Below are 23,914 nucleotides of genomic sequence, written 5' to 3'. Positions count from 1 at the left end.
GAAAATTAATCTTTCGCAAGTGAACAGTCAACCTTATATACAGGGTGGTCCATTTATCGTGACCGGACCAAATATCTCACGAAATAAGCGTCAAACGAAAAACCTACAAAGAACGAAACTTGTCTAGCTTGAAGGGGGAAACCAGATGCCACTATGGTTGGCCCGCTAGATGGCACTGACGTAGGTCAAACGGATATCAACTGCGTTTTTTTAGAACCCCAATTTTTTATTACATATTCGTGTAGTAAAGAAATATGAATGTTTTAGTTGGACCACTTTTATCGCATTGTGATAGAAGGCGCTGTAATAGTCACAAACGTACACTCCTGGAAATTGAAATAAGAACACCGTGAATTCATTGCCCCAGGAAGGGGAAACTTTATTGACACATTCCTGGGGTCAGATACATCACATGATCACACTGACAGAACCACAGGCACATAGACACAGGCAACAGAGCATGCACAATGTCGGCACTAGTACAGTGTATATCCACCTTTCGCAGCAATGCAGGCTGCTATTCTCCCATGGAGACGATCGTAGAGATGCTGGATGTAGTCCTGTGGAACGGCTTGCCACACCATTTCTACCTGGCGCCTCAGTTGGACCAGCGTTCGTGCTGGACGTGCAGACCGCGTGAGACGACGCTTCATCCAGTCCCAAACATGCTCAATGGGGGACAGATCCGGAGATCATGCTGGCCAGGGTAGTTGACTTACACCTTCTAGAGCACGTTGGGTGGCACGGGATACATGCGGACGTGCATTGTCCTGTTGGAACAGCAAGTTCCCTTGCCGGTCTAGGAATGGTAGAACGATGGGTTCGATGACGGTTTGGATGTACCGTGCACTATTCAGTGTCCCCTCGACGATCACCAGTGGTGTACGGCCAGTGTAGGAGATCGCTCCCCACACCATGATGCCGGGTGTTGGCCCTGTGTGCCTCGGTCGTATGCAGTCCTGATTGTGGCGCTCACCTGCACGGCGCCAAACACGCATACGACCATCATTGGCACCAAGGCAGAAGCGACTCTCATCGCTGAAGACGACACGTCTCCATTCGTCCCTCCATTCACGCCTGTCGCGACACCACTGGAGGCGGGCTGCACGATGTTGGGGCGTGAGCGGAAGACGGCCTAACGGTGTGCGGGACCGTAGCCCAGCTTCATGGAGACGGTTGCGAATGGTCCTCGCCGATACCCCAGGAGCAACAGTGTCCCTAATTTGCTGGGAAGTGGCGGTGCGGTCCCCTACGGCACTGCGTAGGATCCTACGGTCTTGGCGTGCATCCGTGCGTCGCTGCGGTCCGGTCCCAGGTCGACGGGCACGTGCACCTTCCGCCGACCACTGGCGACAACATCGATGTACTGTGGAGACCTCACGCCCCACGTGTTGAGCAATTCGGCGGTACGTCCACCCGGCCTCCCGCATGCCCACTATACGCCCTCGCTCAAAGTCCGTCAACTGCACATACGGTTCACGTCCACGCTGTCGCGGCATGCTACCAGTGTTAAAGACTGCGATGGAGCTCCGTATGCCACGGCAAACTGGCTGACACTGACGGCGGCGGTGCACAAATGCTGCGCAGCCAGCGCCATTCGACGGCCAACACCGCGGTTCCTGGTGTATCCGCTGTGCCGTGCGTGTGATTATTGCTTGTACAGCCCTCTCGCAGTGTCCGGAGCAAGTATGGTGGGTCTGACACACCGGTGTCAATGTGTTCTTTTTTCCATTTCCAGGAGTGTATAAGTACGTGGTATCACGTAACATTCCGCCAGTGCGGACGGTATTTGCTTCGTGATACATTACCCGTGTTAAAATGCAGTTGATATCTGTTTGACCTATGGCAGTGTTGTGTCTAGACAAGACAGTCTAGACACAAGGCGAGGAAGCCGAAAGGGCACGCGTCAACTCACGCCGGCTTGCGTTAAGTCTGAAACAGGATACGTTATGAATGCTATAAAGAAAAGTACATAGCTGCTGGAATACTTAACTTTAATCCATCATTTGTATACAGCATTCTTGATGATACAAGTGAGGCTCTCTCTAGAAATGGTTAATGGCGCCTTGCTAGGTCGTAGCCATGGACTTAGCTGAAGGCTATTCTAACTGTCTCTCGGCAAATGAGAGAAAGGCTTCGTCAGTGTAGTCGCTAGCAAAGTCGTCGTACAACTGGGGCGAGTGCTAGTACGTCTCTCTAGACCTGCCGTGTGGTGGCGCTCGGTCTGCAATTACTGACAGTGGCGACACGCGGGTCCGACATGTACTAATGGACCGCGGCCGATTTAAAGCTACCACCTAGCAAGTGTGGTGTCTGGCGGTGTGGCGGTGACACCACAGGCAGCGCCATCTAGCGGGCTAACCATAGCGCCATCTGGTTTCCCCCTTCAAGCTAGACTAGTTTCGTTCTTTGTAGTTTTTTCGTTTGACGCTTATTTCGTGAGATATTTGGCGCGGTCACTATCAATGGACCATCCTATATATGACCAAGAACACAAACGATCTCGCAATCTCAGTTCAGCACTAAGGATGTACATCAGCAATACCCATTTACCACCCTCCTTACAACAGCTTCCATGCGTTTTCGGTGTTATCGGCTATGGATAAGGACATATTCCTCTGTGGACATCTAGATGGAGAACCCAAGGATTTGATCGATGGGAGTGCTGTTACAGCTGACACATATGAACAAACAAAGCAAATTTTGAACTCTAAACACGCAGATTAAAACATTGTTATCCAAAGCTAGTTTCATTTGTTGGAAAAATTTAACGTTTTTACCTCACGCGGTCCAGAGGCTCCAAACGTCACCTGCATTGGCAGCCGTAAGCGGATCAAAGTGCTACAAGCACGGGGAGTGGATGTGGGTTTTTGCAGGAGTGTGCTTGCCCTTTTTGTGCTATGTGTGTTCCTAGAAGAAACATACTGGCAGTGGCTTATCCAAGCAGGAGGGCAAAAGATCCAAAAGAGAATTTTACACACCTTAAGGTACTTTTTCGTAGCTGCGGGAATTTCCCACAACGTGCTGCGTAAAACGCGAGCGAGACCGCGCTCCCCTCTCGCACAGTGCAAAAATGGCAGACCGTTTTCCCAGGGTGCGGACAACGCAGCGCGCTGCGGGCTCAATCAGTGGGGAACGCTAGCTTGCTTCGGGAAGAGTCTGTCCCGCACGCACGTTGCAGCGATGTCTTCGGTTGGAGGAGTGGGGGAAGTCGTAGAGGTAAAAAGCACTCCGTTTTCAGGCCACGAGTGGCCTACCGTGACCATCCGACCGCCGTGTCATCCTCAGTGGAGGATGAGGATAGGAGGGGCGTGGGGTCAGCGCACCACTCTCCCGGTCGTTATGATGGTATTCTTGACCGAAGCCGCTACTATTCCGTCGAGTAGCTCCTCAATTGGCATCACGAGGCTGAGTGCACCCCGAAAAATGGCAACAGCACATGGCGACCTGGATGGTCACCCATCCAAGTGCCGACCACGCCCGACAGCGCTTAACTTCGGTGATGACACGGGAACCGGTGTATCCACTGCGGCAAGGCCGTTGCCGGAAGTCGAAGAGGTGCAACGAAATGCTAGCTGACAACTGCAGTATTTCTTTCGGGGGCATGGGCAGCAAGAGAGTAGGCAAGTCCTTCGATCTAATGATTGAAACATTCATCAGAAATGTCGGCTCACCGCTTCTCTGCCTCAGAGGATTATCAGATAATCGCGTTGGTATTGGTACACCACATTTGGTGGAACATGGCTGATGCCAACCTGAAAAAGCAAAGGCGAAAGGAGTTAATTTGGGCAGAAATCGGAAAAAAATGAGTGAAACATCTAAGAAGAAATGTTTTTGATTATGCTCAGTGTAATACATCTGTAAATATAGTTGTACTGAGCCTCTAACCACGATTATAATGAATTGGATGTTGTTGTTTTTATGATCAACGTCGTGACGACGATTACAATTCGGCCTGTTGAAGTAATCAATGATTCCGCTCCTCACAGTGTATCTTCAGTTATGTCGTAACCGCCGAGATGTGCCAAGCGTAGGGTCTAACGTTTTGTCCATGAATTTCTGATACATATGCGTTATAAGTCGGTGGGAACTGGCATTCCTCCGCATCGTCGAGCAACGGTTCTTTTACTCAAATGTTACACGCTCGTTCTTATTCACGGTGTAAGAACCTTTGTGTACCTGCTTAGCGCTTCATGAGTACTCTTCCCAATAATATACCGTCTTCCTCCTCCTCCCTAACTTCCATGTGCCAAAATTAATAGATTTTTAAATCGATCACTGTCCTGCATGTTCCTTGCAGCGCCCTGGAACTCGCGCCGAATCTATGAGCCACACAATGCTGTTCTCGTCTAGGGGGAACTGTAGCACTTACCGACTTCCAACAAACTGCAAAAATAAATTCAAACCTTTCCGAAGCTTCCTCTCGCTTTGATCCCCGCAAAAAACGTAAAGGGAAAAAGTTGATCGCTGGCTTCATTTCGGATGTTGCTTTGGTAAAAGTTTCGCGTAATACGTGAATTTTTATTTATTGCTTCACTGCTACTGCCTCTATTGGTCAAAAGGTTGCACACGTTAACGATATGTACTGGTGAAGCCAACTATAAAATTATGTTGGTGTATGACACATAGCCCGCCCGGTTGGCCGTGCGGTCAAACGCACGGCTTTCCGGGCATGAAGGAGCGCCTGGTCCCCGGAACCAATCCACCCGGCGGACTTGTGTCGAGGTCCGGTGAACCGGCCAGTCTGTGGATGGTTTTTAGGCAGTTTTCCATCTGCCTCGACGAATGCGGGCTGGTTCCCCTTACTCCGCCTCAGTTACACTATATCGGCGATTGCTACGCAAACAAGTTCTCCACGTACGCGTACACCACCACTACTCTACCACGCAAACATAGAGGTTACACTCGTCTGGTGTGAGACGTTCCCCGGGGGGTCCACCGGGGGCCGAACCGCCCAGAAACCCTGGGTTCGGTGTGGGGCGGCGGAGGGGTGCAGTGGACTGCGGTAGTCGTCGTGGAGTTGTGGACCACTGCGGCTGCGGCGGGGACGGAGCCTCTCCGTCGTTTCTAGGCCCCCAGTTAACATACGATACGATACCATACGACACATAATTTAGAAGATATGGCGTAATAAATACAGAGTAGCGCGAAAAATCAACTTTTCTTAAAAGCTTGAATATTTCTCTATTTCAATACGACAAAATTTTCATTGAATAAAAAAAAGTGCTAGAGGTGGTTTTCGCATCACTCTCTCATGCACAGTTGTCAAATTATGAAAAATGTTTCCGGCCAGCATCTGATAGCGGAAGACGTAAGCATTTTCTGCAGCACGCTGTGATAAATTTCCGCACCTATTAAAACTTAGCCCTATGGAGTTTTTAAACGAAGAGGTGGAGGGAGCCATCACCACAAGCAAGACACGTGGAAATACTGTGCCACTTGAGAATGTTGTGTACACACGGCACCTAGTTTTCATGCGAAGGTTAAAGCGAAGGGCGACGAGAACAGAAAGAACCAAAATTCAGACCGTTTTTGCGTATACTGCGAAGGGAGAGAGCAATGGGGCAAAGCCTACCGAAGGGATGTAAGCTCAAAAACTTGAAAAAAAAACATCCTGAAGGAAACTAACAATTGCGTCTCATGTCTTAGACATGGCCACAACAAAATGAAAGTTTTAAACGGGCAAGGGATCCTGTGCAAAGTGATAGGGTAAGCACCACATTTCCATCTGCAATAGGCACCTCACGACAGTGAACAATGCCGAAATAGCGACTTCCAATACATACACTTGCAAATTGCTCTTGAGTATCAGAGGACCAAGTGGTAAGAGTAAACTGACACGTGCAATCCTTGACACAGGAAACCATTTTCTGATTGAATATCTTCAACTCAGTGTCCCTGGAACAACAACTCTGGAGATAACGACTTCTGAGTCAACCTGCACTTCATACCTCTCAAGGAGAAGCGCCCGGATGTCAGCTGCAGCTTTAGAATGCAGCTGTAAGTTTTCACAATAACCGACAGTAGCACAAGTTGTTGAAGATACGACCTTGAGGCAGGAGACATGGCTGGCGGATCTGAGATAGGACTCTGAAGATGTCCCTATTTGTATCCTGATCGGATCAGATTCCTGTCGGAACACTGTCACCTTGGGACAACCGATTAAAGTATGATCTTCATTGGTTCTTCTTCCCATAATCTTCAGTTACCCTCTCACTGGAAACAGAGTTGGTACAGCAGCTAACCAGGCAACTGTTAACTTCATTGAGGGTAGCTGTCATGGAATGTCTGATTAGGCAGGGCACTGCTTTTGGGATTTGGAGCCAACTGACATAACAGAGTACCAAGAGGACGAGTGACACCTATGTACAGTTTTGTTTCCCAGAAATTCCAAGAGACGTACCGAATTGAGAATGAATGCAGAATTGTACCTCTGCCTCAGAAGCAGGATATTCTTTTCTTCAGGAGCTGCTCTACTGCTGAAACACTTCTTTGCCTCTTACAAAAGAAGCTGCAAGTGAAAGGAGGAATGAAGCTCATTTATCATGAGAACATGTCAAACTACATTAAGAGGGATCAGGTAGAAGCTGCACCTATGAGCTGTACATGTGGAAACATTTTACCTGCGTTATCATATAGTGAAAAAAAAGTGCCGTGGAAGTATCAGTTCATAATTGTGTTAATTGTTTCACCACATCAAAAAGACTCTCCATCTTTGGGTGTCACCCTAGAAACAGGACTTAATTTACTGCCAATCATCGATGCAACCTTGTTACAATTTCGAAAACTTCCAACAGAACCAGTGTCTGATGTTGCCCAAGCTTTTTGCAGTTGATCTTCAAAGACGTGAACAGAGATGTGGCTAGGTTCTTGTTGTATCATATCGGACTAACAAGAGAATGGCGCCTGCACCGCAATGAATGATACAATAACATATCATGTTAACACAATCTTCCGTCGGTTCTTGGTAGAACAACTTTATAATAAATAAAAAGCACCAGTTTGCTTTTGTTTTACAATATTACTTTTATTGTTAACCAGTTTTCGGCTTACAAATGTCTGAAGATGGCCTTGTAAGCCGAAAACCGGTTAACAATAAACGTAATATTGTAGAACAAAAGCAAATTGTTGCTTTTCATTTACAATTACATATCGTTTCATGGGTTTGCCATTTGGACTCGCAGCAAGCCCATTCCTTTTGTCAGAAACCAGAAGGGAAATAGTCGCACTTAATAGCGATAAATATCCGCGAAACATTATACACCACAGAAAAGCATTCATTTATCCCGAACAGATGTCATCATTTCTGATCAAGCCTACGCATGTAAGACTTCATCATCTCGGTGCACGCACTGTGCTGGGAGAACTCCGAGAAGGATTTTGGATTTTGTGAGCAAAAGTTGTCAGGTGAGTTCTTCACTCTTGCCCGCCCTGCATGATAATACACAGTCTTCGAAATGACAAAATGTAGGCTCCACTACCACTGGACAGAGTTCGTACCATAAGACAATTATTGACAGCCACTGAATTCTATATGCTAAAATTAGCCCTATGCACATGCGTCACAATATATATAGTTCTATTGCGCCTGTCAGTGACATATCCAACAATGGATATCTGATTGCCGTGCAACATTCTGCAGGACGGAGAAGCCTAGCACTCACGTTTTATTCTGCCAATGTTCCAATATTCCATGCAGTAACAATGAACTGTCAAAGGTATTCAAAACAATCCAGTACACTGAAATACAGTACTCCGCGCCAATCAAGGAATCACCCGGAAGTAGATACAACACAGGCAGCTTTGAGTGTAGGCTGATGGAAACTTATGATAGGCTCCACAGTTGCTGCTTGAGGAAGGTAGTTCGTCGCTCTCATGTGAATGAAGAGAGCCTCAACTCTGTTTTAGTAGTAACCGAAGCCACTATGAATTGAAGATCTATAACTCAAGAAGAGAGTGATAGAGGTTGACAGCAACCGGCTTCCTAAAAGGTGGAAAACATGTCCATGTGGGCCAGAACGGATTGGGAAGGAACTTGACAACGAGTTCCGACTGAGGAAAAAGGTTAATGAAGACCTTTGGCGTAAATTAAAAACTGCATATCTGAAACTGCTAAGATACTGTGATGAGATGAAAGGGTATTCACCAAAAAGTAGACCCAGAATTGGAGGAGTGTTTCTACTTCAGGAGGATATCAAACCACAACACTTGTGCATGAGAGCAATGGTGGAATGGATATGGCATGGGAGAGGAAACAAATCAGGTGCATCATTCTCTGCCAGCCAGCTGGAACGAAGATCAGTCGGCTGGCCCAGCTCGCCATCCCCCTTGAGATTTTCCAAGGACGGAGGGTGTTGGGAAGTTAGAAGAGACAACTAAAGTAATCAGTTACCATTTTCTAATAAACGGTAGAATGTTTGTTGGTTGATTTGGGGGAGGGGGCCAGACAGCAAGGTCATTGGCCCCATCGGATTAGGGAAGGATTGGGAAGGAAGTCGGCTTTGGCCTTTCAAGGAAACTATCCCGGCATTTTCCTGAAGTGGCGACGATGAGTTAAAATGTGTACCAGACCAGGATTCGAACACGGGATCTTCAGCTTACTCGACAGGTAAGTTAACCACTGTGCCATCAGGGACACAGTGGTATCATAACTATGCAGACTATCTTGGAAAGCCTCACAGCCAATCCACATTGCCACCGAGTACCACCTATCTGCAGTCCCTGTCCATTTCCTCCTTGCTCGCTGCTCTGAGATTCCTGCAGGAGGTCGGACGAACTTGTGCATCTGGACTGAAGCAGATGGATCCATTGCCCATCTAGGCTTATTAATTATATTAATGCGTGGTGTCTATTCTTTCGTCATGTCCAAAAGAACAGAGATCACCTATTCATATAAATCTTGGAAGTAAATTTGCGCCGGCCGCGGTGGTCGTGCGGTTCTAGGCGCTCCAGTCCGGAGCCGCGCTGCTGCTACGGTCGCAGGTTCTAATCCTGCCTCGGGCATGGATGTGTGTGATGACCTTAGGTTAGTTAGGTTTAAGTAGTTCTAAGTTCTAGGGGACTGATGACCACAGCAGTTGAGTCCCATAGTGCTCAGAGCCATTTGAACCATTTGAGTAAATTTCCCCACTATTAGTAAGATCAAAAACAAAACTTTAGATGTCTAAAAACAGCAATGGGACCTTTCGGAGACAGGGAGAAGAGTGTTCTAGCTCTTCCCCAACTCCAGGATAAGACTTAAGAAACACATCAAACTGTCGCAAGGCATCATACATTTTCTCAGCAGTCATACAGAGCCCCTATCCAGTCTACCCTCATGAAACAGGTCAAATGTCAACGGCATAATGTGGGCATGACGTACCTATCAGCACACCTGAGCAAGTGGTACTTGAGTGCTCAGATTTTGCACAAATTGCGTCTGTGGACAGATAGATGCTAGCGACGACTGACATTATCAAGGTCTTCCATGAAAACCAGTAATTTAATACGTAAGCTAGGCTGGTTAATAAGGGACAATGACAAGCACAACAAGATTACTGTGGACAATGAACAATCAGAACAGACTTATATCTCAGATGCGTCAAAGATGTATTGGCATCTAAAAGGCAGCCATGACAGAATGAAGAACGTAATGGGTGAACCATCGACAGTGTACTGACTGGCCCTCAAACCAGACCGCTACTAGTAGAAGTAAACTAGATGTGGAAGGAATCTTTGAGTGTCAATCTCGTTGGTGGCTGCTTCCTCTCTAAGTCAGATCAAAATCACAACTGTGAAAACAATATGTGCAACCAAGCATACCTTAAAGACCAAAATGGACTGTTGATAAAGAAAACCAGTAAAAACAACCTGTTGCACAGTCAGCACTTTGTAGTTGATGTAGACAGTTAACGTAGAGTAGATCTTTCAGTAAGAGTGGTAGAAGTAGAAATAATAAACTTAGCCATGACAGTTGGTGGCAGGTAGTTGAGGCCCAGCTCCTCATGACAGGAATGGTAACTTCCCAAGATTAGCCAATGAGGCTAAGACGCCAATATGTAATGGAACTTATTTAGTTGTAAAGCGTTGTGAAGTATCATACACTCTCATAGAAATTGAATGACCTTTGTCTAGGTCTCACTAAGAGTCCATTTAAATTGTATTAGGTAGCAGGCTAGTATAAAACCTTAAATGTCTAAAATTTACACTGTGAGATTACACTTCATGCAATCTGTGCAACACTGGTGTCAGCGAAATTGATCTAGAGGTGACTGAATCAAGGCAATCAAACCCGAGCAGCGGTACTTTCTGAGCCAAATGATGCATTTCCACCCCTGGAAGCCACAAAAGATCCGGCTGCATACAGGTAGTGGCTGTCGTCATGGCGACTGGTCTTGCATCGAGGATTCCATTTGTTGCTGACAGGTCCGCTGATATGCTCAACGAGTAGGTCTGGCCTGACCTGCTCGGCTGTGTGTGGTTGATGGACTCGCAGTTGGGTTCATGGCCAGAGTGCATCGGTTCCACCAACAAGCTATTACCTGCTTACACTGACCGCTACCTGCGAGCCCATACTCCATCGTGCACAACGTGTAAGAGACGGGCAAGCGATTTCCAGCAGTTACACACAGCTGAATGGGTCACATTTATAGAAGGGGTGGTTCATGAGCATGGTTCAACCAACCAACTCGGCTGTGAATGGACGCTTTTAGATGCAATCAGGTTTGCTGCACTGTACGAAGATTACAGGGAAACTGCTCCCATAGATTTTCTGCTGCCACCCTTGTTACTTCTTGTATAAGGCGACGACATCCTTCTGGTACAATCAATATTGAGCCTTGCTACTATAACAGCAGTTGCTGCTGTTCTTGTAAGTTGCGATTCTGCATCTGCCATTGACGTTGCAACAATTGTAACCGGACCCTGAACTGCTCTAAACTCGCGTCTGATGATGCATGTCGTCGATGTTCATGTCTTATGGATTGTTGCTACGTGCATCTCGCAGATATCCGGCTTTCATATCTCGCGATTTCTGGTATATGTTGTCACCGCTTGTGGGATTCAAATACGATTAGATGACCTTTGGTAGCAAAGAGTTTTATTTGCATATCTGTATATAGAACAGTGTTTGCAAAGTTGTAGACTGTCATTCTTACGACAGGTAGCCTGCTTTAGTACCCTTTAAATCCCTGCAGTGATGTTGCCGGTCCCCCAGACGAGGATCGCGGGGACTGCCGAATACTTACAGCCTGTGCAAGCCCTGATGCCACAAGACCATCATTGCTGTATTCCAGGACTAGTTCAATGTAGATACGTTACAGGAGCATGTTGCCAAATGCAGGCAGCCAAGCGTGTTTTCATGAATGTTCAAATGGCTCTAAGCACTATGGGACTTAACATCTAAGGTCATCAGTCCCCTAGACTTAGAACTACTTAAACCTAACTAACCTAAGGACATCACACACAGCCATGCCCGAGGCAGGATTCGAACCTGCGACCGCAGCAACAACGCGGTTCCGGACTGAAGCGCCTCGAACCGCTCGGCCACAGAGGCCGGCTGTTTGCATGAGTTCCTGATTCTTTGAGGAGAAGGCTGAGGACTGTGTAACAATGAGTGGCAGCCACACTGTGCACCTTATGTAGTGTCAGTGGATAGATACTTATCAAACGATGGGGTGGTCCATATCTCAGAGGAAGTATTTTTTCCAGTCATTTGTTTATATGGCACTTTTTGCTATTTTTGGACATTACTGTCGCTTTTAAGAAAATATTTTTAAACTTATGTTATAATTAATAAGACCAGCGCAACTGTATTATTATACATTTATTGGGTTACGATTGGTTTCGTTCATTGTACATCGTCGGGTTGCCGAGTTGTACTAAAGTCGTGACATAAATCGTCTGGTTGTCATATACCAAATCCAGACTGTCTAGGACAGCATTTTTATTGATCATTGACATTAGTGTCAGCTGTCTTGCTCAACATGATCAGGATATTGTTAAACATCCTGTATTTACCTTCGTCCCAACGGCCTTGCCGCAGTGGTAAAACCGGTTCCTCCCAGATCACCGAAGTTAAGTGCTGTCGGGCTTGGGTAGCACTTGGATGGGTGACCGTCTGGGTCTGCGAGAGCTGTTGGCAAGCGGGGTGCACTCAGACCTTGTGAGGCCAATTGAGGAGCTACTTGACTGAGAAGTAGCGGCTCCGGTCACGAAAACCGACAAAGGCAGTGTGCTGATCGCGTGCCCCTCCATATCTGCATCCAGTGACGTCTATCGGCTGAGGACGATGGCGGTCGGTCGGCACCGTTGGGCCTTCCTAGACCTATTTCGGAAGAGTATTTGCAGTGGAAAGCATGAAATAACTGTATGACACTTACTTACATGACCTACAAGTGACCAGACTGGTGCCTTATACAGAAAGTGTGGAACAAGATGTTACTGCGTCTGACCAATTCGGCATTACTGGCAACACTGTCCAACACCTGTTGCGATATGTGGAAATAGCCTGGAAACCTTATCTGTTGAGATGATTTACGATTCCTCTGTGAATGTCTCTATGCATGATTACATTGTCAAGGTTTTGGTCATACAGCATATTCATGCGTTTTATTTGCGTGAGGGTGTATTAAACTGTGAGAAGCTTCATTATGGGCTATTAGCCAAAGCTGTATCAGAAAACCAAAGGCTGCTGTGAAGCATGCAGCCTGCAGAAGTTGGACCTGACCATCTGTCACTTAAGGAGGGCTGAGTGAGAGAAATGATCTTCACATTCGAGGACGTGGCACGGAGATGGTCCAATTTCCAACTGCAAAAATAGTTGGCTTTAATAAGCAGTGATTTACTAGGACCAAGGGGAAGACCTAACCAAAGATCATTATTGTTATAGCATATTAAACAGTGCCAATTTGTATCACGTCTGACTAATTATCGTTCAGAGTCAGCCAAGCACTTTCAAAGTGTGTGAGGAGGCATTTACCTTGCTGCACCTAAGCGGAGCACATTTTCCATTTCACTTGGTGCTGAGATTAAGTTCAGGTCGTATCTTCAAACTATGGGTCGTAAATATTCCATGAAATATACGTGTTGATAATGTGCGTATCAGTACAGGTTACACAGAGTTTTGATAATTTTTTTGGTTTCCATTTGTTGCAGATCATTGAGTTAACAAGATCGCAGCTCCAATTAGATTTTCTAAATAGCATCCCAGTTTTCTAAAACCTTTAATCAATTTGACACACTGCACATAGATAAGCCACCAATTCCTGTCAAAATATGCAACGCCACATCCCTGTACAGGGATGAGGAGAGATGGATACTGGTATTGTGATGACTGAAATCTGGCAGCAGCTCAGACACCTATTGGCACCCCATGATACAAGCCTGCTTGGTAGCTTCATGGCGGTGTGAGCACAGCCAATGGATACATGCAGTTGATTTGTTCAGGTCAAGCTGTACGGGAAGCTCGCAGTATTAATTCTGCCATGCCTAGTATGGGTTGAACAAGAAACTAGATGCTTTATCCATTACTGTAAGCAGGCATATGATCTTGTTATTATGATCACGCATGCATAGGAGCCGCTGGTCCATGTACGATAATGCCCAGTACCAATATATTCCAAAACACCGCACGCGAAAATGTACTTTTCAGGGAGTCATCACGTAGGTTCTAAGGTAGTCTGGATACCCCATGTCCTAGCAACCATTTGTATACCTATCAGAAGAACGGGTATACTGTATCTATCCTATAGTACATGGTCAAAATTTAAAAACCCATCCGAGGCAGATTGAGCAAATCTGTTGGTTCTTTTCCATTAGTTATGGTCTATGGTGGGCCTGAGGGGATTATAAAAGCACGATATGTACATGGACAGTTCGTGAGAAAGCCACGAAAAACCATGATTTTTGGATACCAAAAGTAAGAAATATGGGACTGGCCCCTTAGTTAATTTCTATTCATGGAAGTTCGTCGAATTTTTTAGCATATAGTCTTAAGATGATGTTACCAGGGCACCTCGTAACGTTTTCCGATATCATTATCTGTTGCCGAGATCCAGAGGTTCAATGCTACCGTACTGATGTACGTAATCTGCGATCTGAGGCGTAAATATAGTTTCAACTGACGTAATGGACACACGGAGGGGTTCTGAGGTCACTGAAGTATATTTTTAGTCACCATTTTTGCACCAACTTCATGTCTCTGTATAACGACAACTTAACACCTATACAGGTTCTCTTGACTCATTTCTTCGATATGCCACCTGCCAGCGTAGGCACCTTACAAAAAATCATTTTGTCGTGAGAAATTATTTCAACTTCTAAATCAAATACCGCAGTATTTGATATGCTGCAGGTGTAGCCTAAAAATACTGTACATTTTTATGTAAAGTAAGCTTGCGTTGGATGGGAGACGATATTCTGTTCACTTTGTATTATGTGTACTAAAATGCCATGTGGCTAGGGCCTCCCGTCGGGTAGACCGTTCATCTGGTGCAAGTCTTTCTAGTTGACGCCACTTCGGCAACTTGGGCGTCGATGGGGATGAAATGATGATAAGGACAACACAACACCCAATCCCGGAGCGGAGAAAATCTCCGACCCAGCCGAGAATCGAACCCGGGCCGTTAGGTATGATATTCCGTCGCGCTGATCACTCAGCTACCAGGGGCGGACTATGTGTATTTATTTGTCGTTTATATGTGCCAAAGTATATAAATGTGTCGAAGTATTTAAACAAACTCTCATAACTTTACTGACCTACAGAATTCGTTTTATATAAGCAGCATACCCCGCTGTAGCAGGGAAAAGAAGGGAACTAGTTGAAGTAGGCTTCTGTCAGAACACAAAAAAGCAAATATGCTCCTTAAAAGGCTAACAGGAAAGTGGGGTAGCAGCTGCCTCAAACCTAATTCTGGTATCCTCACCAAAATTTTTGGTATTGGAACATATTCACGATTTTTTATGCTGAGAAATAGTAGCAGAGAGACAGTGACAGCAGAAGAAAGAGGAGAATGTGCTAGTGGGAGAGAGGGGAGGCAGTGATGGTGGGAGAGAAAAAAGTGGCATTGAAAGAGAAAGAGAAATGGATGAAGACAATAGCAGTGAGATCAAAAGACAGATGAGACATTGGAAATGAAAAATAGAGATGAATGGAGACCATACACAGCCTTGGGGGGGGGGGGGGGGGGGTCTCCTCCACCCTGCCAGACCAGCGAACTTCAACACTAAAACATTTGCCCACTTTCCCCCAAGCCTATACCCACGTGTTAAAGTTCACGTCTAGGTATCAAAACCCGAGTAAACCATCGCCAAAGACGTGTGTGGAGAGGAGGCAATTGTGGTTGAAGAGATAGAGAGCAAACAAATAAAAAATGAGAGTGTGGCAATGGAACAGAAAGATTGTGGGAGAAAGACAATGAAGGTGGCAGAGAAGGGGGCAATGGGAAGGAAGAGAGATATAAAGGAATGAACACTGTGACAATGAGAGAGACAGACAGGAGAAAGTGCCAATGGGAGAAAAAAGGGGACAGTGGGAGAGGGACATATATAGGCAGTGGCAGTGAGAGATTCAAATGGCTCTGAGTACTATAGGACTTAACATCTGAGGTCATCAGTCCCCTACAACTTAGAACTACTTAAACCTAACTAACCTAAGGACATCACACACACCTCCATGCCTGAGGCAGGATTCGAACCTGCGACCGTAGTGGTCGCACGGTTCCAGACTGAAGCGCCTAGAGCCGCTCGGCCGAGAGTGAGTGGGACTGCTGTTTATGATCACAGCAAAGAGAGATTGGGTAAAAGGATTTAGAATATTCTGTATTAAAAGAGCGCAGTATTTGCACTGCAAAATTTTTGGTGGGGATGCAGAATGAGGTTTGAGGCAGCTGGTTCCCCACTCTTGTGTCAAAGTCTTTTAAGGAAGAGCATATTAGCGTTTTTGTGCTCTAACAGCAGGATTTGGCAAATTGCATAATATATGAAAGAAAAACTCAATCTAAGGTCATAGCTTTCATTTTCTATTGGCTTATTTTACATAACTTAATACACTGAATATCTAGACATTGAATGAATTTGTCTGGAATGCGTCGAATTTTGATGTGTTGCTGGTATCTGGATAACTCCATGGTATCATGGACCAACAATGCGAGTGAAACATGCCTACAGTTTGGTTAATTGGCACAGCTTGACATGTATAATGATGTAGTCCTTAATCATCTGTGCAATATGTTAATTCTCGATTTCACTCTCACTAACAGACTGGAACTGTTTTTAATGCAAAGTAATTATTTTGTTCACAGACTTACCCAGATGAATATCACTGGATAAACGGATTGAGGACTCACTTGTATCATACTATTGATGCCTTCTTCACTGAGTGCTTTGATGAACAATCCCCATCTCCTCTTATGAAGATCACTCAATCCCCATCCCCTCTTGTGAAGACTACTGAGTCCCCATCTGCTACTGTGAAGACCACTTATTCCCCATCTCCTACTGAGAAGGCCACTGAGTCCCCAGCTCCTATTGAGAAGACCACTCAGTCCCCATCTCCTGCTGAGAAGACCGCTCAATCCCCATCTCCTGCTCAGAAGACCACTCAGTCCCCATCTGCTGCTGAGAAGACCACTCAGTCCCCATCTGCTGCTGAGAAGACCACTCAGTCCCCATCTGCTGCTAAGAAGACCACTCAGTCCCCATCTCCTGCTGAGAAGACCACTCAGTCCCCATCTCCTGCTGAGAAGACCACTCAGTCCCCATCTCCTGCTGAGAAGACCGCTCAGTCCCCATCTCCTGCTGAGAAGACCGCTCAGTCCCCATCTGCTGCTGAGAAGACCACTCAGTCCCCATCTCCTGCTGAGAAGACCACTCAGTCCCCATCTCCTGCTGAGAAGACCGCTCAGTCCCCATCAGCTGCTGAGAAGACCACTCAGTCCCCATCAGCTGCTGAGAAGACCACTCAGTCCCCATCAGCTGCTGAGAAGACCACTCAGTCCCCATCTGCTGCTGAGAAGACCACTCAGTCCCCATCTGCTGCTGAGAAGACCTCTCAATTCCCATCTTCTGCTGTGAAGACCTCTCAATTCTCATCTTCTGCTGTGAAGACCAATCAAACTCCATCTAGTGCTGTGAAGACTGCTGGGAGGCTGATGGCAGTAGTGGTTGCAACATTGGCCAGCCTGCATTTTCTGTAAGAGAAAGAGTTCAATTCTTCTATCTGTGACATCTGCTTCATTGGTGAGAGCCACATGTTAATATGTACAACATTGGTACATAATAATTGGCCAATTTTGCAAAGAAGAAGAAACATTTGGGTAAGTGGGCAGAAACTGTTCATTTGGCATAGTAAATGCCTTTGGTAACACAGTACATTTTCAATACAATATTGCTTTTACCACTAGTGCAAGTAGTATGAGCAATTAAATTGTACAAGAGAGCTGTAAGTGGTGAAATATTAGAAACTCTGTATAAGTCAGTCTTAGTGATAAAAAAAGTGGTGGCAGGATGTAGAACCCCATGGTTTTGTGTTTTTGCATGCTTCCAGTGATAAAGTGTGGGAGAACCCCATCCAGCAAGGAGTAGGATCGCAATATGTTCACCAGCAGATGCTGTTTCTTGTGCAGTTTCTGGTGATGCAAGTACAGCAGAACAAGGTACACCACATCTGCAGTTATTATTCTTAATGTTAATGTGCTACAAAATTGCCAATAACAGCACACAAACTACAGTTTATACTGAAGCTGGTTGGGGTTGCACACTGAATTCTCTAGTTCGAATGTGCTCACCAGTGTTGAAAATAATAGGAGGATGGTGCAGGGTTGCGTCGTTTGAACGTAACGTATTTTGCTCGACATGCTGCTCTTTAGGAACTATATGTAATGTCGGTAGACAGTTGCTTTTTCCCTTGCTCATAGCTGTTATAGTACGTATTACAAATGAAGGTGTCTCTGCACCGAGAAAGACAGCAATAGGGAAGTATCGAGGGGGAGGTTTGCTCACTTGTGGTAGCAGAGAGTGGGCAAACAACTTCCATGTTGCCATGTCTTACAATGTGTTGCTGATGACAACAATAAATAAATCTGTATCGCTCACTTGTGGTAGCAGAGAGTGGGCAAACAACTTCCCTGTTGCCATGTCTTATAATGTGTTGCTGATGACAACAATAAATAAATCTGTATCGCCACTGAAATGTGGCTACTTTATACTCTGTAGGATAGTATTTATCGCCGTACAGCGTTACTTATGGTAAGATATACAGAGCAGACTAATGAGTAAATATCATTGATTCCAGGGATTAGTAGAGGGGAAGGGCTAAGTAATGCGCAGAACGCATAAATGGGCAGCTTTTCGACGTGCTACGTCCTATACTTTCTTATAACTGTCTGGACATGTTCTAACAGTCTGCCACTAATCCAACGAACTATTAACATTGGTTTCCTTTCCTCTTACGTTTTCTATCGAAAACTATTCAATAGTTTTCTTCAGACTCGTGAATGAAGTTCATAACAGCAACACAAAATCCTACTGTGTATCTACAGATACTCTGTCGTTAGGTTTATGAGCTGCGCTTTGTCCCCTGGGCAACTTTTTCTAATGTCATAATATCTACTTAAAGTATCGTGTGGGTGAGCTAAGTGGCTTAGTCGTGAGACACTGATCTCGCATTTGTGTGGATGGCAGCTCAAATCCCAGTCTAGCCACCAAGTTTCAGGTTTCTATGATTTCTTTAAATCGCTTGGGACAACTTCTGGAAAATAACTCAAGCAATTCCTTCTTTCCAAAGCCTTCGCTTCATCTTTTATGAGTCCATCATCAACATTACGTTACTGAATAAATTCACAAAAGAAAAATATAGTTACTGAAATTTCAAAATTGGACCTGTGTAAAATATCAGTACATATGATACAAACAATTTATTATTGTGATTAAACTTTTTCTTGTATATGAGTATTGATGGGTAGTTATAGCTACAATGCAGAAGATCACTGTAGTAATACTGCTATTTCCTTCAAACTGTAAACTTTTTCTTGTATAAGAGTATTGATGGGTAGTTATAGCTACAATGCAGAAGATCACTGTAGTAATACTGCTATTTCCTTCAAACTGTTGGATGAAATATTTAAGAGTGACCTATGTATTTTTATGGAGTCATGTTATCTAGTCAATGTATACTAATTTGTTCAAGTTATATTTCTTAAAACTCTTATTTATTTTCTCATCTGCCTTTTTATTAGATTTAGTTACATTAATATTTCCATAAAATCAAAATATACACATTTTACAGTGGTCAGTGTAAAATAGCGTTGTAAATAAAGTTTGTCAAAATGTTGAGTTCATATAAAACATGAAGCATGATGTGTATTTATCGATACTGACACTACTAGAACATAAATTTCACTGACATTAACATATCAGACACACCTTGCGTGAATTCCAAAGCATTTGCCTCTTGTACAGCACTCTGATTGTCTTTTTGTCTCCAGAATACATAAAAATGTGTTTTAGACTTATAATATATGTATTTCAGATTTCTAAAACAATACCTTATTATCTATAGTTCATAATTGGAGGTGTTAGTTGATACAGTTACTTCTAAATATGGTAAATAAAACATCTCTCTGTATTTGCATTTCCCCATGCGTAACAAATTATCATTAGTTAAATATGAGAAAAAGAAAGCTATTTACAAACCTTTATCCCCTATACAAAATGATTTATATCTACATATAGATACATATCCGCCATGAAAGCTAATACAATCATTCGCAGAACACTCTTCGCCTGACCACATGTGAGACTTCGAGTGATGCCATTAGCGAAAAGAAGAAAAAGGTCTAGGGGATGCTACTTTGATAGTGTGTGGCAAATGGCAATTTGGATTGAACAGGACGACACACTTGGGTAGTCCGTGCGATTGTGTCTATCCATTGTACCAAGGTGGCGTAGATGGTTAAATCATCTGCGTAGTAATCAAGAGACCCATGTCCGAATAGCGGCATCAGTATAATTTTTCATTTGTTGCAAGTGAATTCTTTCACTGTCGGAATGCGACAGAGATCGGAATTTCTCCTTTCTGAAAAAAAACTATCATCTAATTGATGGATGTGTGTAAAGAATTGATCTTTTACTGGGAGGTATTTTATCAAAAAAATTTTATACTGAACACTCCAGTCATCAGTGGTGCTATAACTGTGAACCACTATACTATTCTATCCCCAGTGTAGCAGATTCACCTCAGTATCCGCCAAAATAGGTACTGAAAATAGTTTTATGTGCTTCAATTACAATTTCAGTTCCCATCAAAAGCAATTAATATGCAGTAAGATGAGATTAATGTAAAAGAGATGGTCAAGTCTGAGTAGAACTCACGCACTGAGGGTTCTGTACGAGCATGATTATGATAGACATTTCACCCATTCCAGGAACCAAGAATCAAAAAAATGTTCAAATGTGTGTGAAATCTTATGGCACTTAACTGCTAAGGTCATCAGTCCCTAAGCTTGCACACTACTTAATCTAAATTATCCTAAGGACAAACACACACACCCATGCCCGAGGGAGGACTCGAATCTCCACCGGGACCAAATCAAGAATCTATTAGCAAAAACGTGACTACAACTTACAGTTCATGTCTGCATGCTGTAATAACTTTCTGTTATTCTTTTGACGGATGATGAATGCAATATAAGTTCTAATGGCAAAAATGGATTGTTTGTGTGATATAATTGCATTTTAACAATTTTTGGATTTTTTCCTTTACTTGTAATGTGAAACCTTGCTTCTTGCACAAACGTAATGACTCCAAGTCAGCGGGATCCACGCTACTGATTTTGATGAGTGAGTTGGCAACTATTTAAATATGTGATATAAATGGCCATATCTTTTGACTGCATTGACTCAGAAGCTTAAATATTATACACCGCTGAGGGACCATAGACCTTAGAATGCGACAGAAATTTCAGTGTGACACATATGCCAGTTCCTGAAAAAAGGATTCTTAGCAGGCAGACAGACAGACTCGCCAGCCTAGCTATCCTATAAGGGTTCCGTTTTTACCGATTGAGGTACAGAACCCTAAAAATCAGAAGTCATGAATTGCTTTGTGCCATTTATAGTATATTCATTTAATAAAAGTATTAGAGCTTATATTAATTAATGCATTAACACAATTTACACTTCTCTACAAAAACATTAAGGTATGTTTCATTTGGACTATGTTTATATAATCAGCGTTCTACCGATTATCATGCGTAATGCTTTTCTCTAACGCTAATGTTAAGTCACAGATGTTTTCTGTACTACCTTCTTTTACTTTCTACTCTTTTTGGGTTGGGTTGGGTTGTTTGAGAGAAGAGACCAAACTGCGAGGTCATCGGTCTCATTAGATTACGGAAGGATGGGGAAGGAAGTCGGCAATGCCCTTTCAAAGGAACCATCCTGCATTTGCCTGGAGCGATTTAGGGAAATCACGGAATACCTAAATTAGGATGGCCGGACGCGGGAGTGAACCGTCGTCCTCCCGAATGCGAGTCCAGTGCTAACCACTGCGTCACCTCGCTCGGTCTACTCTTTTACATCACGTCATTCTTTTACTTCATTTCTGTCGTTCCCAGACATTTTGCGCTTGTGTTCATGATATGTGTATTCAGCTGTGGTCTGTTCTGTGTTGTTGTTGTTGTTGTTGTGGTCTTCAGTCCTGAGACTGGTTTGATGCAGCTCTCCATGCTACTCTATGCTGTGCAAGCTGCTTCACCTCCCAGTACGTACTGCAGCCTACATCCTTCTGAATCTGCTTAGTGTATTCATCTCTTGGTCTCCCTCTACGATTTTTACCCTCCACGCTGCCCTCCAATACTAAATTTGTGATCCCTTGATGCCTCAGAACATGTCCTACCAACCGGTCCCTTCTTCTTGTCACGTTGTGCCACAAACTCCTCCCCAATCCTTTTCAGTTCCTCCTCATCAGTTATGTGACCTACCCATCCAATCTTCAGCATTCTTCTGTAGCACCACATTTCGAAAGCTTCTATTCTCTTCTTGTCCAAACTATTTATCGTCCATGTTTCACTTCCATACGTGGCTACACTCCATACAAATACTTTCAGAAACAACTTCCTGACCCTTAAATCTATACTCGATGTTAACAAATTTCTCTTCTTCAGAAACGTTTTCCTTGCCATTGCCAGTCTACATTTTATATCCTCTCCACTTCGACGATCATCAGTTATTTTTCTCCCCCAATAGCAGAACTCCTTTACTACTTTAAGTGTCTCACTTCCTAATCTAATTCCCTCAGAATCACCCGACTTAATTCGACTACAGTCAATTACCCTCGTTTAGCTTTTGTTGATGTTCATCTTATATCCTCCTTTCAAGACACTGTCCATTCCGCTCAACTGCTCTTCCAAATCCTTTGCTGTCTCTGACAGAATTACAATGTCATCGGCGAACCTCAAGGTTTTTATTTCTTCTCCATGGATTTTAATACCTACTCCGAATTTTTCTTTTGTTTCCTTTACTGCTTGCTCAATATACAGATTGAATAACATCGGGGAGAGGCTACAACCCTGTCTCAGTGCCTTCCCAATCGCTGCTTCCCTTTCATGTCCCTCGACTCTTATAACTGCCATCAGGTCTCTGTACAAATTGTAAATAGCCTTTCGATCCCTGTATTTTACCCCTGACAAATTTAGAATCTGAAAGAGAGTATTCCAGTCAACAGTGTCAAAAGCTTTCTCTAAGTCTACAAATGCTTGAAATGTAGGTTTGCCTTTCCTTAATCTTTCTTCTAAGATAAGTCGTAAGGTCAGTATTGCCTCACGTGTTCCAGTATTTCTACGGAATCCAAATTGATCTTCCCCGAGGTCGGCTTCTACTAGTTTTTCCATTCGTCTGTAAAGAATTGGTGTTAGTATTTTGCAGCTATGACTTATTAAACTGATTGTTCGGTAATTTTCACATCTGTCAACACCTGCTTTCTTTGGGCTTGGAATTATTATATTCTTCTTGAAGTCTGAGGGTATTTCGCCTGTTTCATAAATCTTGCTCATCAGATGGTAGAGTTTTGTCAGGACTGGCTCTCCCAAGGCCGTCATTAGTTCCAATGGAATGTTGTCTGCTCCGGGGGCCTTGTTTCGACTCAGGTCTTTCAGTGCGCTGTCAAACTCTTCACGCAGTATCTTATCTCCCATTTCATCTTCATCTACATCCTCTTCCATTTCCATAATATTGTCCTGAAGTACATCGCCCTTGTATAAACCCTCTATATACTCCTTCCACCTTTCTGCTTTCCCTTCTTTGCTTAGAACTTGGTTGCCATCTGAGCTCTTGATATTCATACAAGTGGTACTCTTTTCTCCAAATGTCTCTTTAATTTTCCTGTAGGCAGTATCTATCTTACCCCTAGTGAGATAAGCCTCTACATCCTTACATTTGTCCTCTAGCCATCCCTGCTTAGCCATTTTGCACTTCCTGTCGATCTCATTTTTGAGACTTTTGTATTCCTTTTTGCCTGCTTCATTAACTGCATTTTTATATTTTCTCCTTTCATCAATTAAATTCAATATTTCTTCTGTTACCCAAGGATTTCTACTAGCCCTTGTCTTTTTACCTACTTGATCCTCTGCTGGCTTCACTACTTCATCCCTCAAAGCTACCCATTCTTCTTCTACTGTATTTCTTTCCCACATTCCTGTCAATTGTTCCCTTATGCTCTCCCTGAAACTCTGTACAACCCATGGGTCGTAACACATCTGAAATGTAACGTCCACTGATCAAAGTGCCGTGAATCCGAACAAGAGGTGACCGAGACTTGTAACCAATGGCACCCCGTACCATCACGCTGGGTGATATGCCAGTATGGCGGTGACGAATACACGCTTCCAATGTGCGTTCACCGCGATGTCGCCAAACACGGATGCCACCATCATGATGC

General features: G+C 44.1%; 1 protein-coding gene and 1 pseudogene across 1 annotated transcript in view; one reads left to right on the top strand and one right to left on the bottom strand.

Annotated features, from left to right (window-relative positions):
* Positions 1-23,914, top strand: part of LOC126191548 (venom dipeptidyl peptidase 4-like) — a 303,127-nt gene that overhangs the window by 263,351 nt on the left and 15,862 nt on the right. Inside the window, exon 16 of the mRNA XM_049932457.1 lies at positions 16,281-17,294. Within this exon, the coding sequence (XP_049788414.1) occupies positions 16,281-17,174 (894 nt within the window). The 3' untranslated portion in view covers positions 17,175-17,294. The remainder of the gene's footprint in view (positions 1-16,280; positions 17,295-23,914) is intronic.
* On the bottom strand, positions 3,428-3,545 carry LOC126089848 (5S ribosomal RNA; annotated as a pseudogene).

Source organism: Schistocerca cancellata, chromosome 6 (genome assembly GCF_023864275.1).
Source record: "Schistocerca cancellata isolate TAMUIC-IGC-003103 chromosome 6, iqSchCanc2.1, whole genome shotgun sequence".
Lineage (NCBI taxonomy): Eukaryota > Metazoa > Arthropoda > Insecta > Orthoptera > Acrididae > Schistocerca > Schistocerca cancellata.
This window is presented reverse-complemented; position numbering and strand designations above follow the sequence as displayed.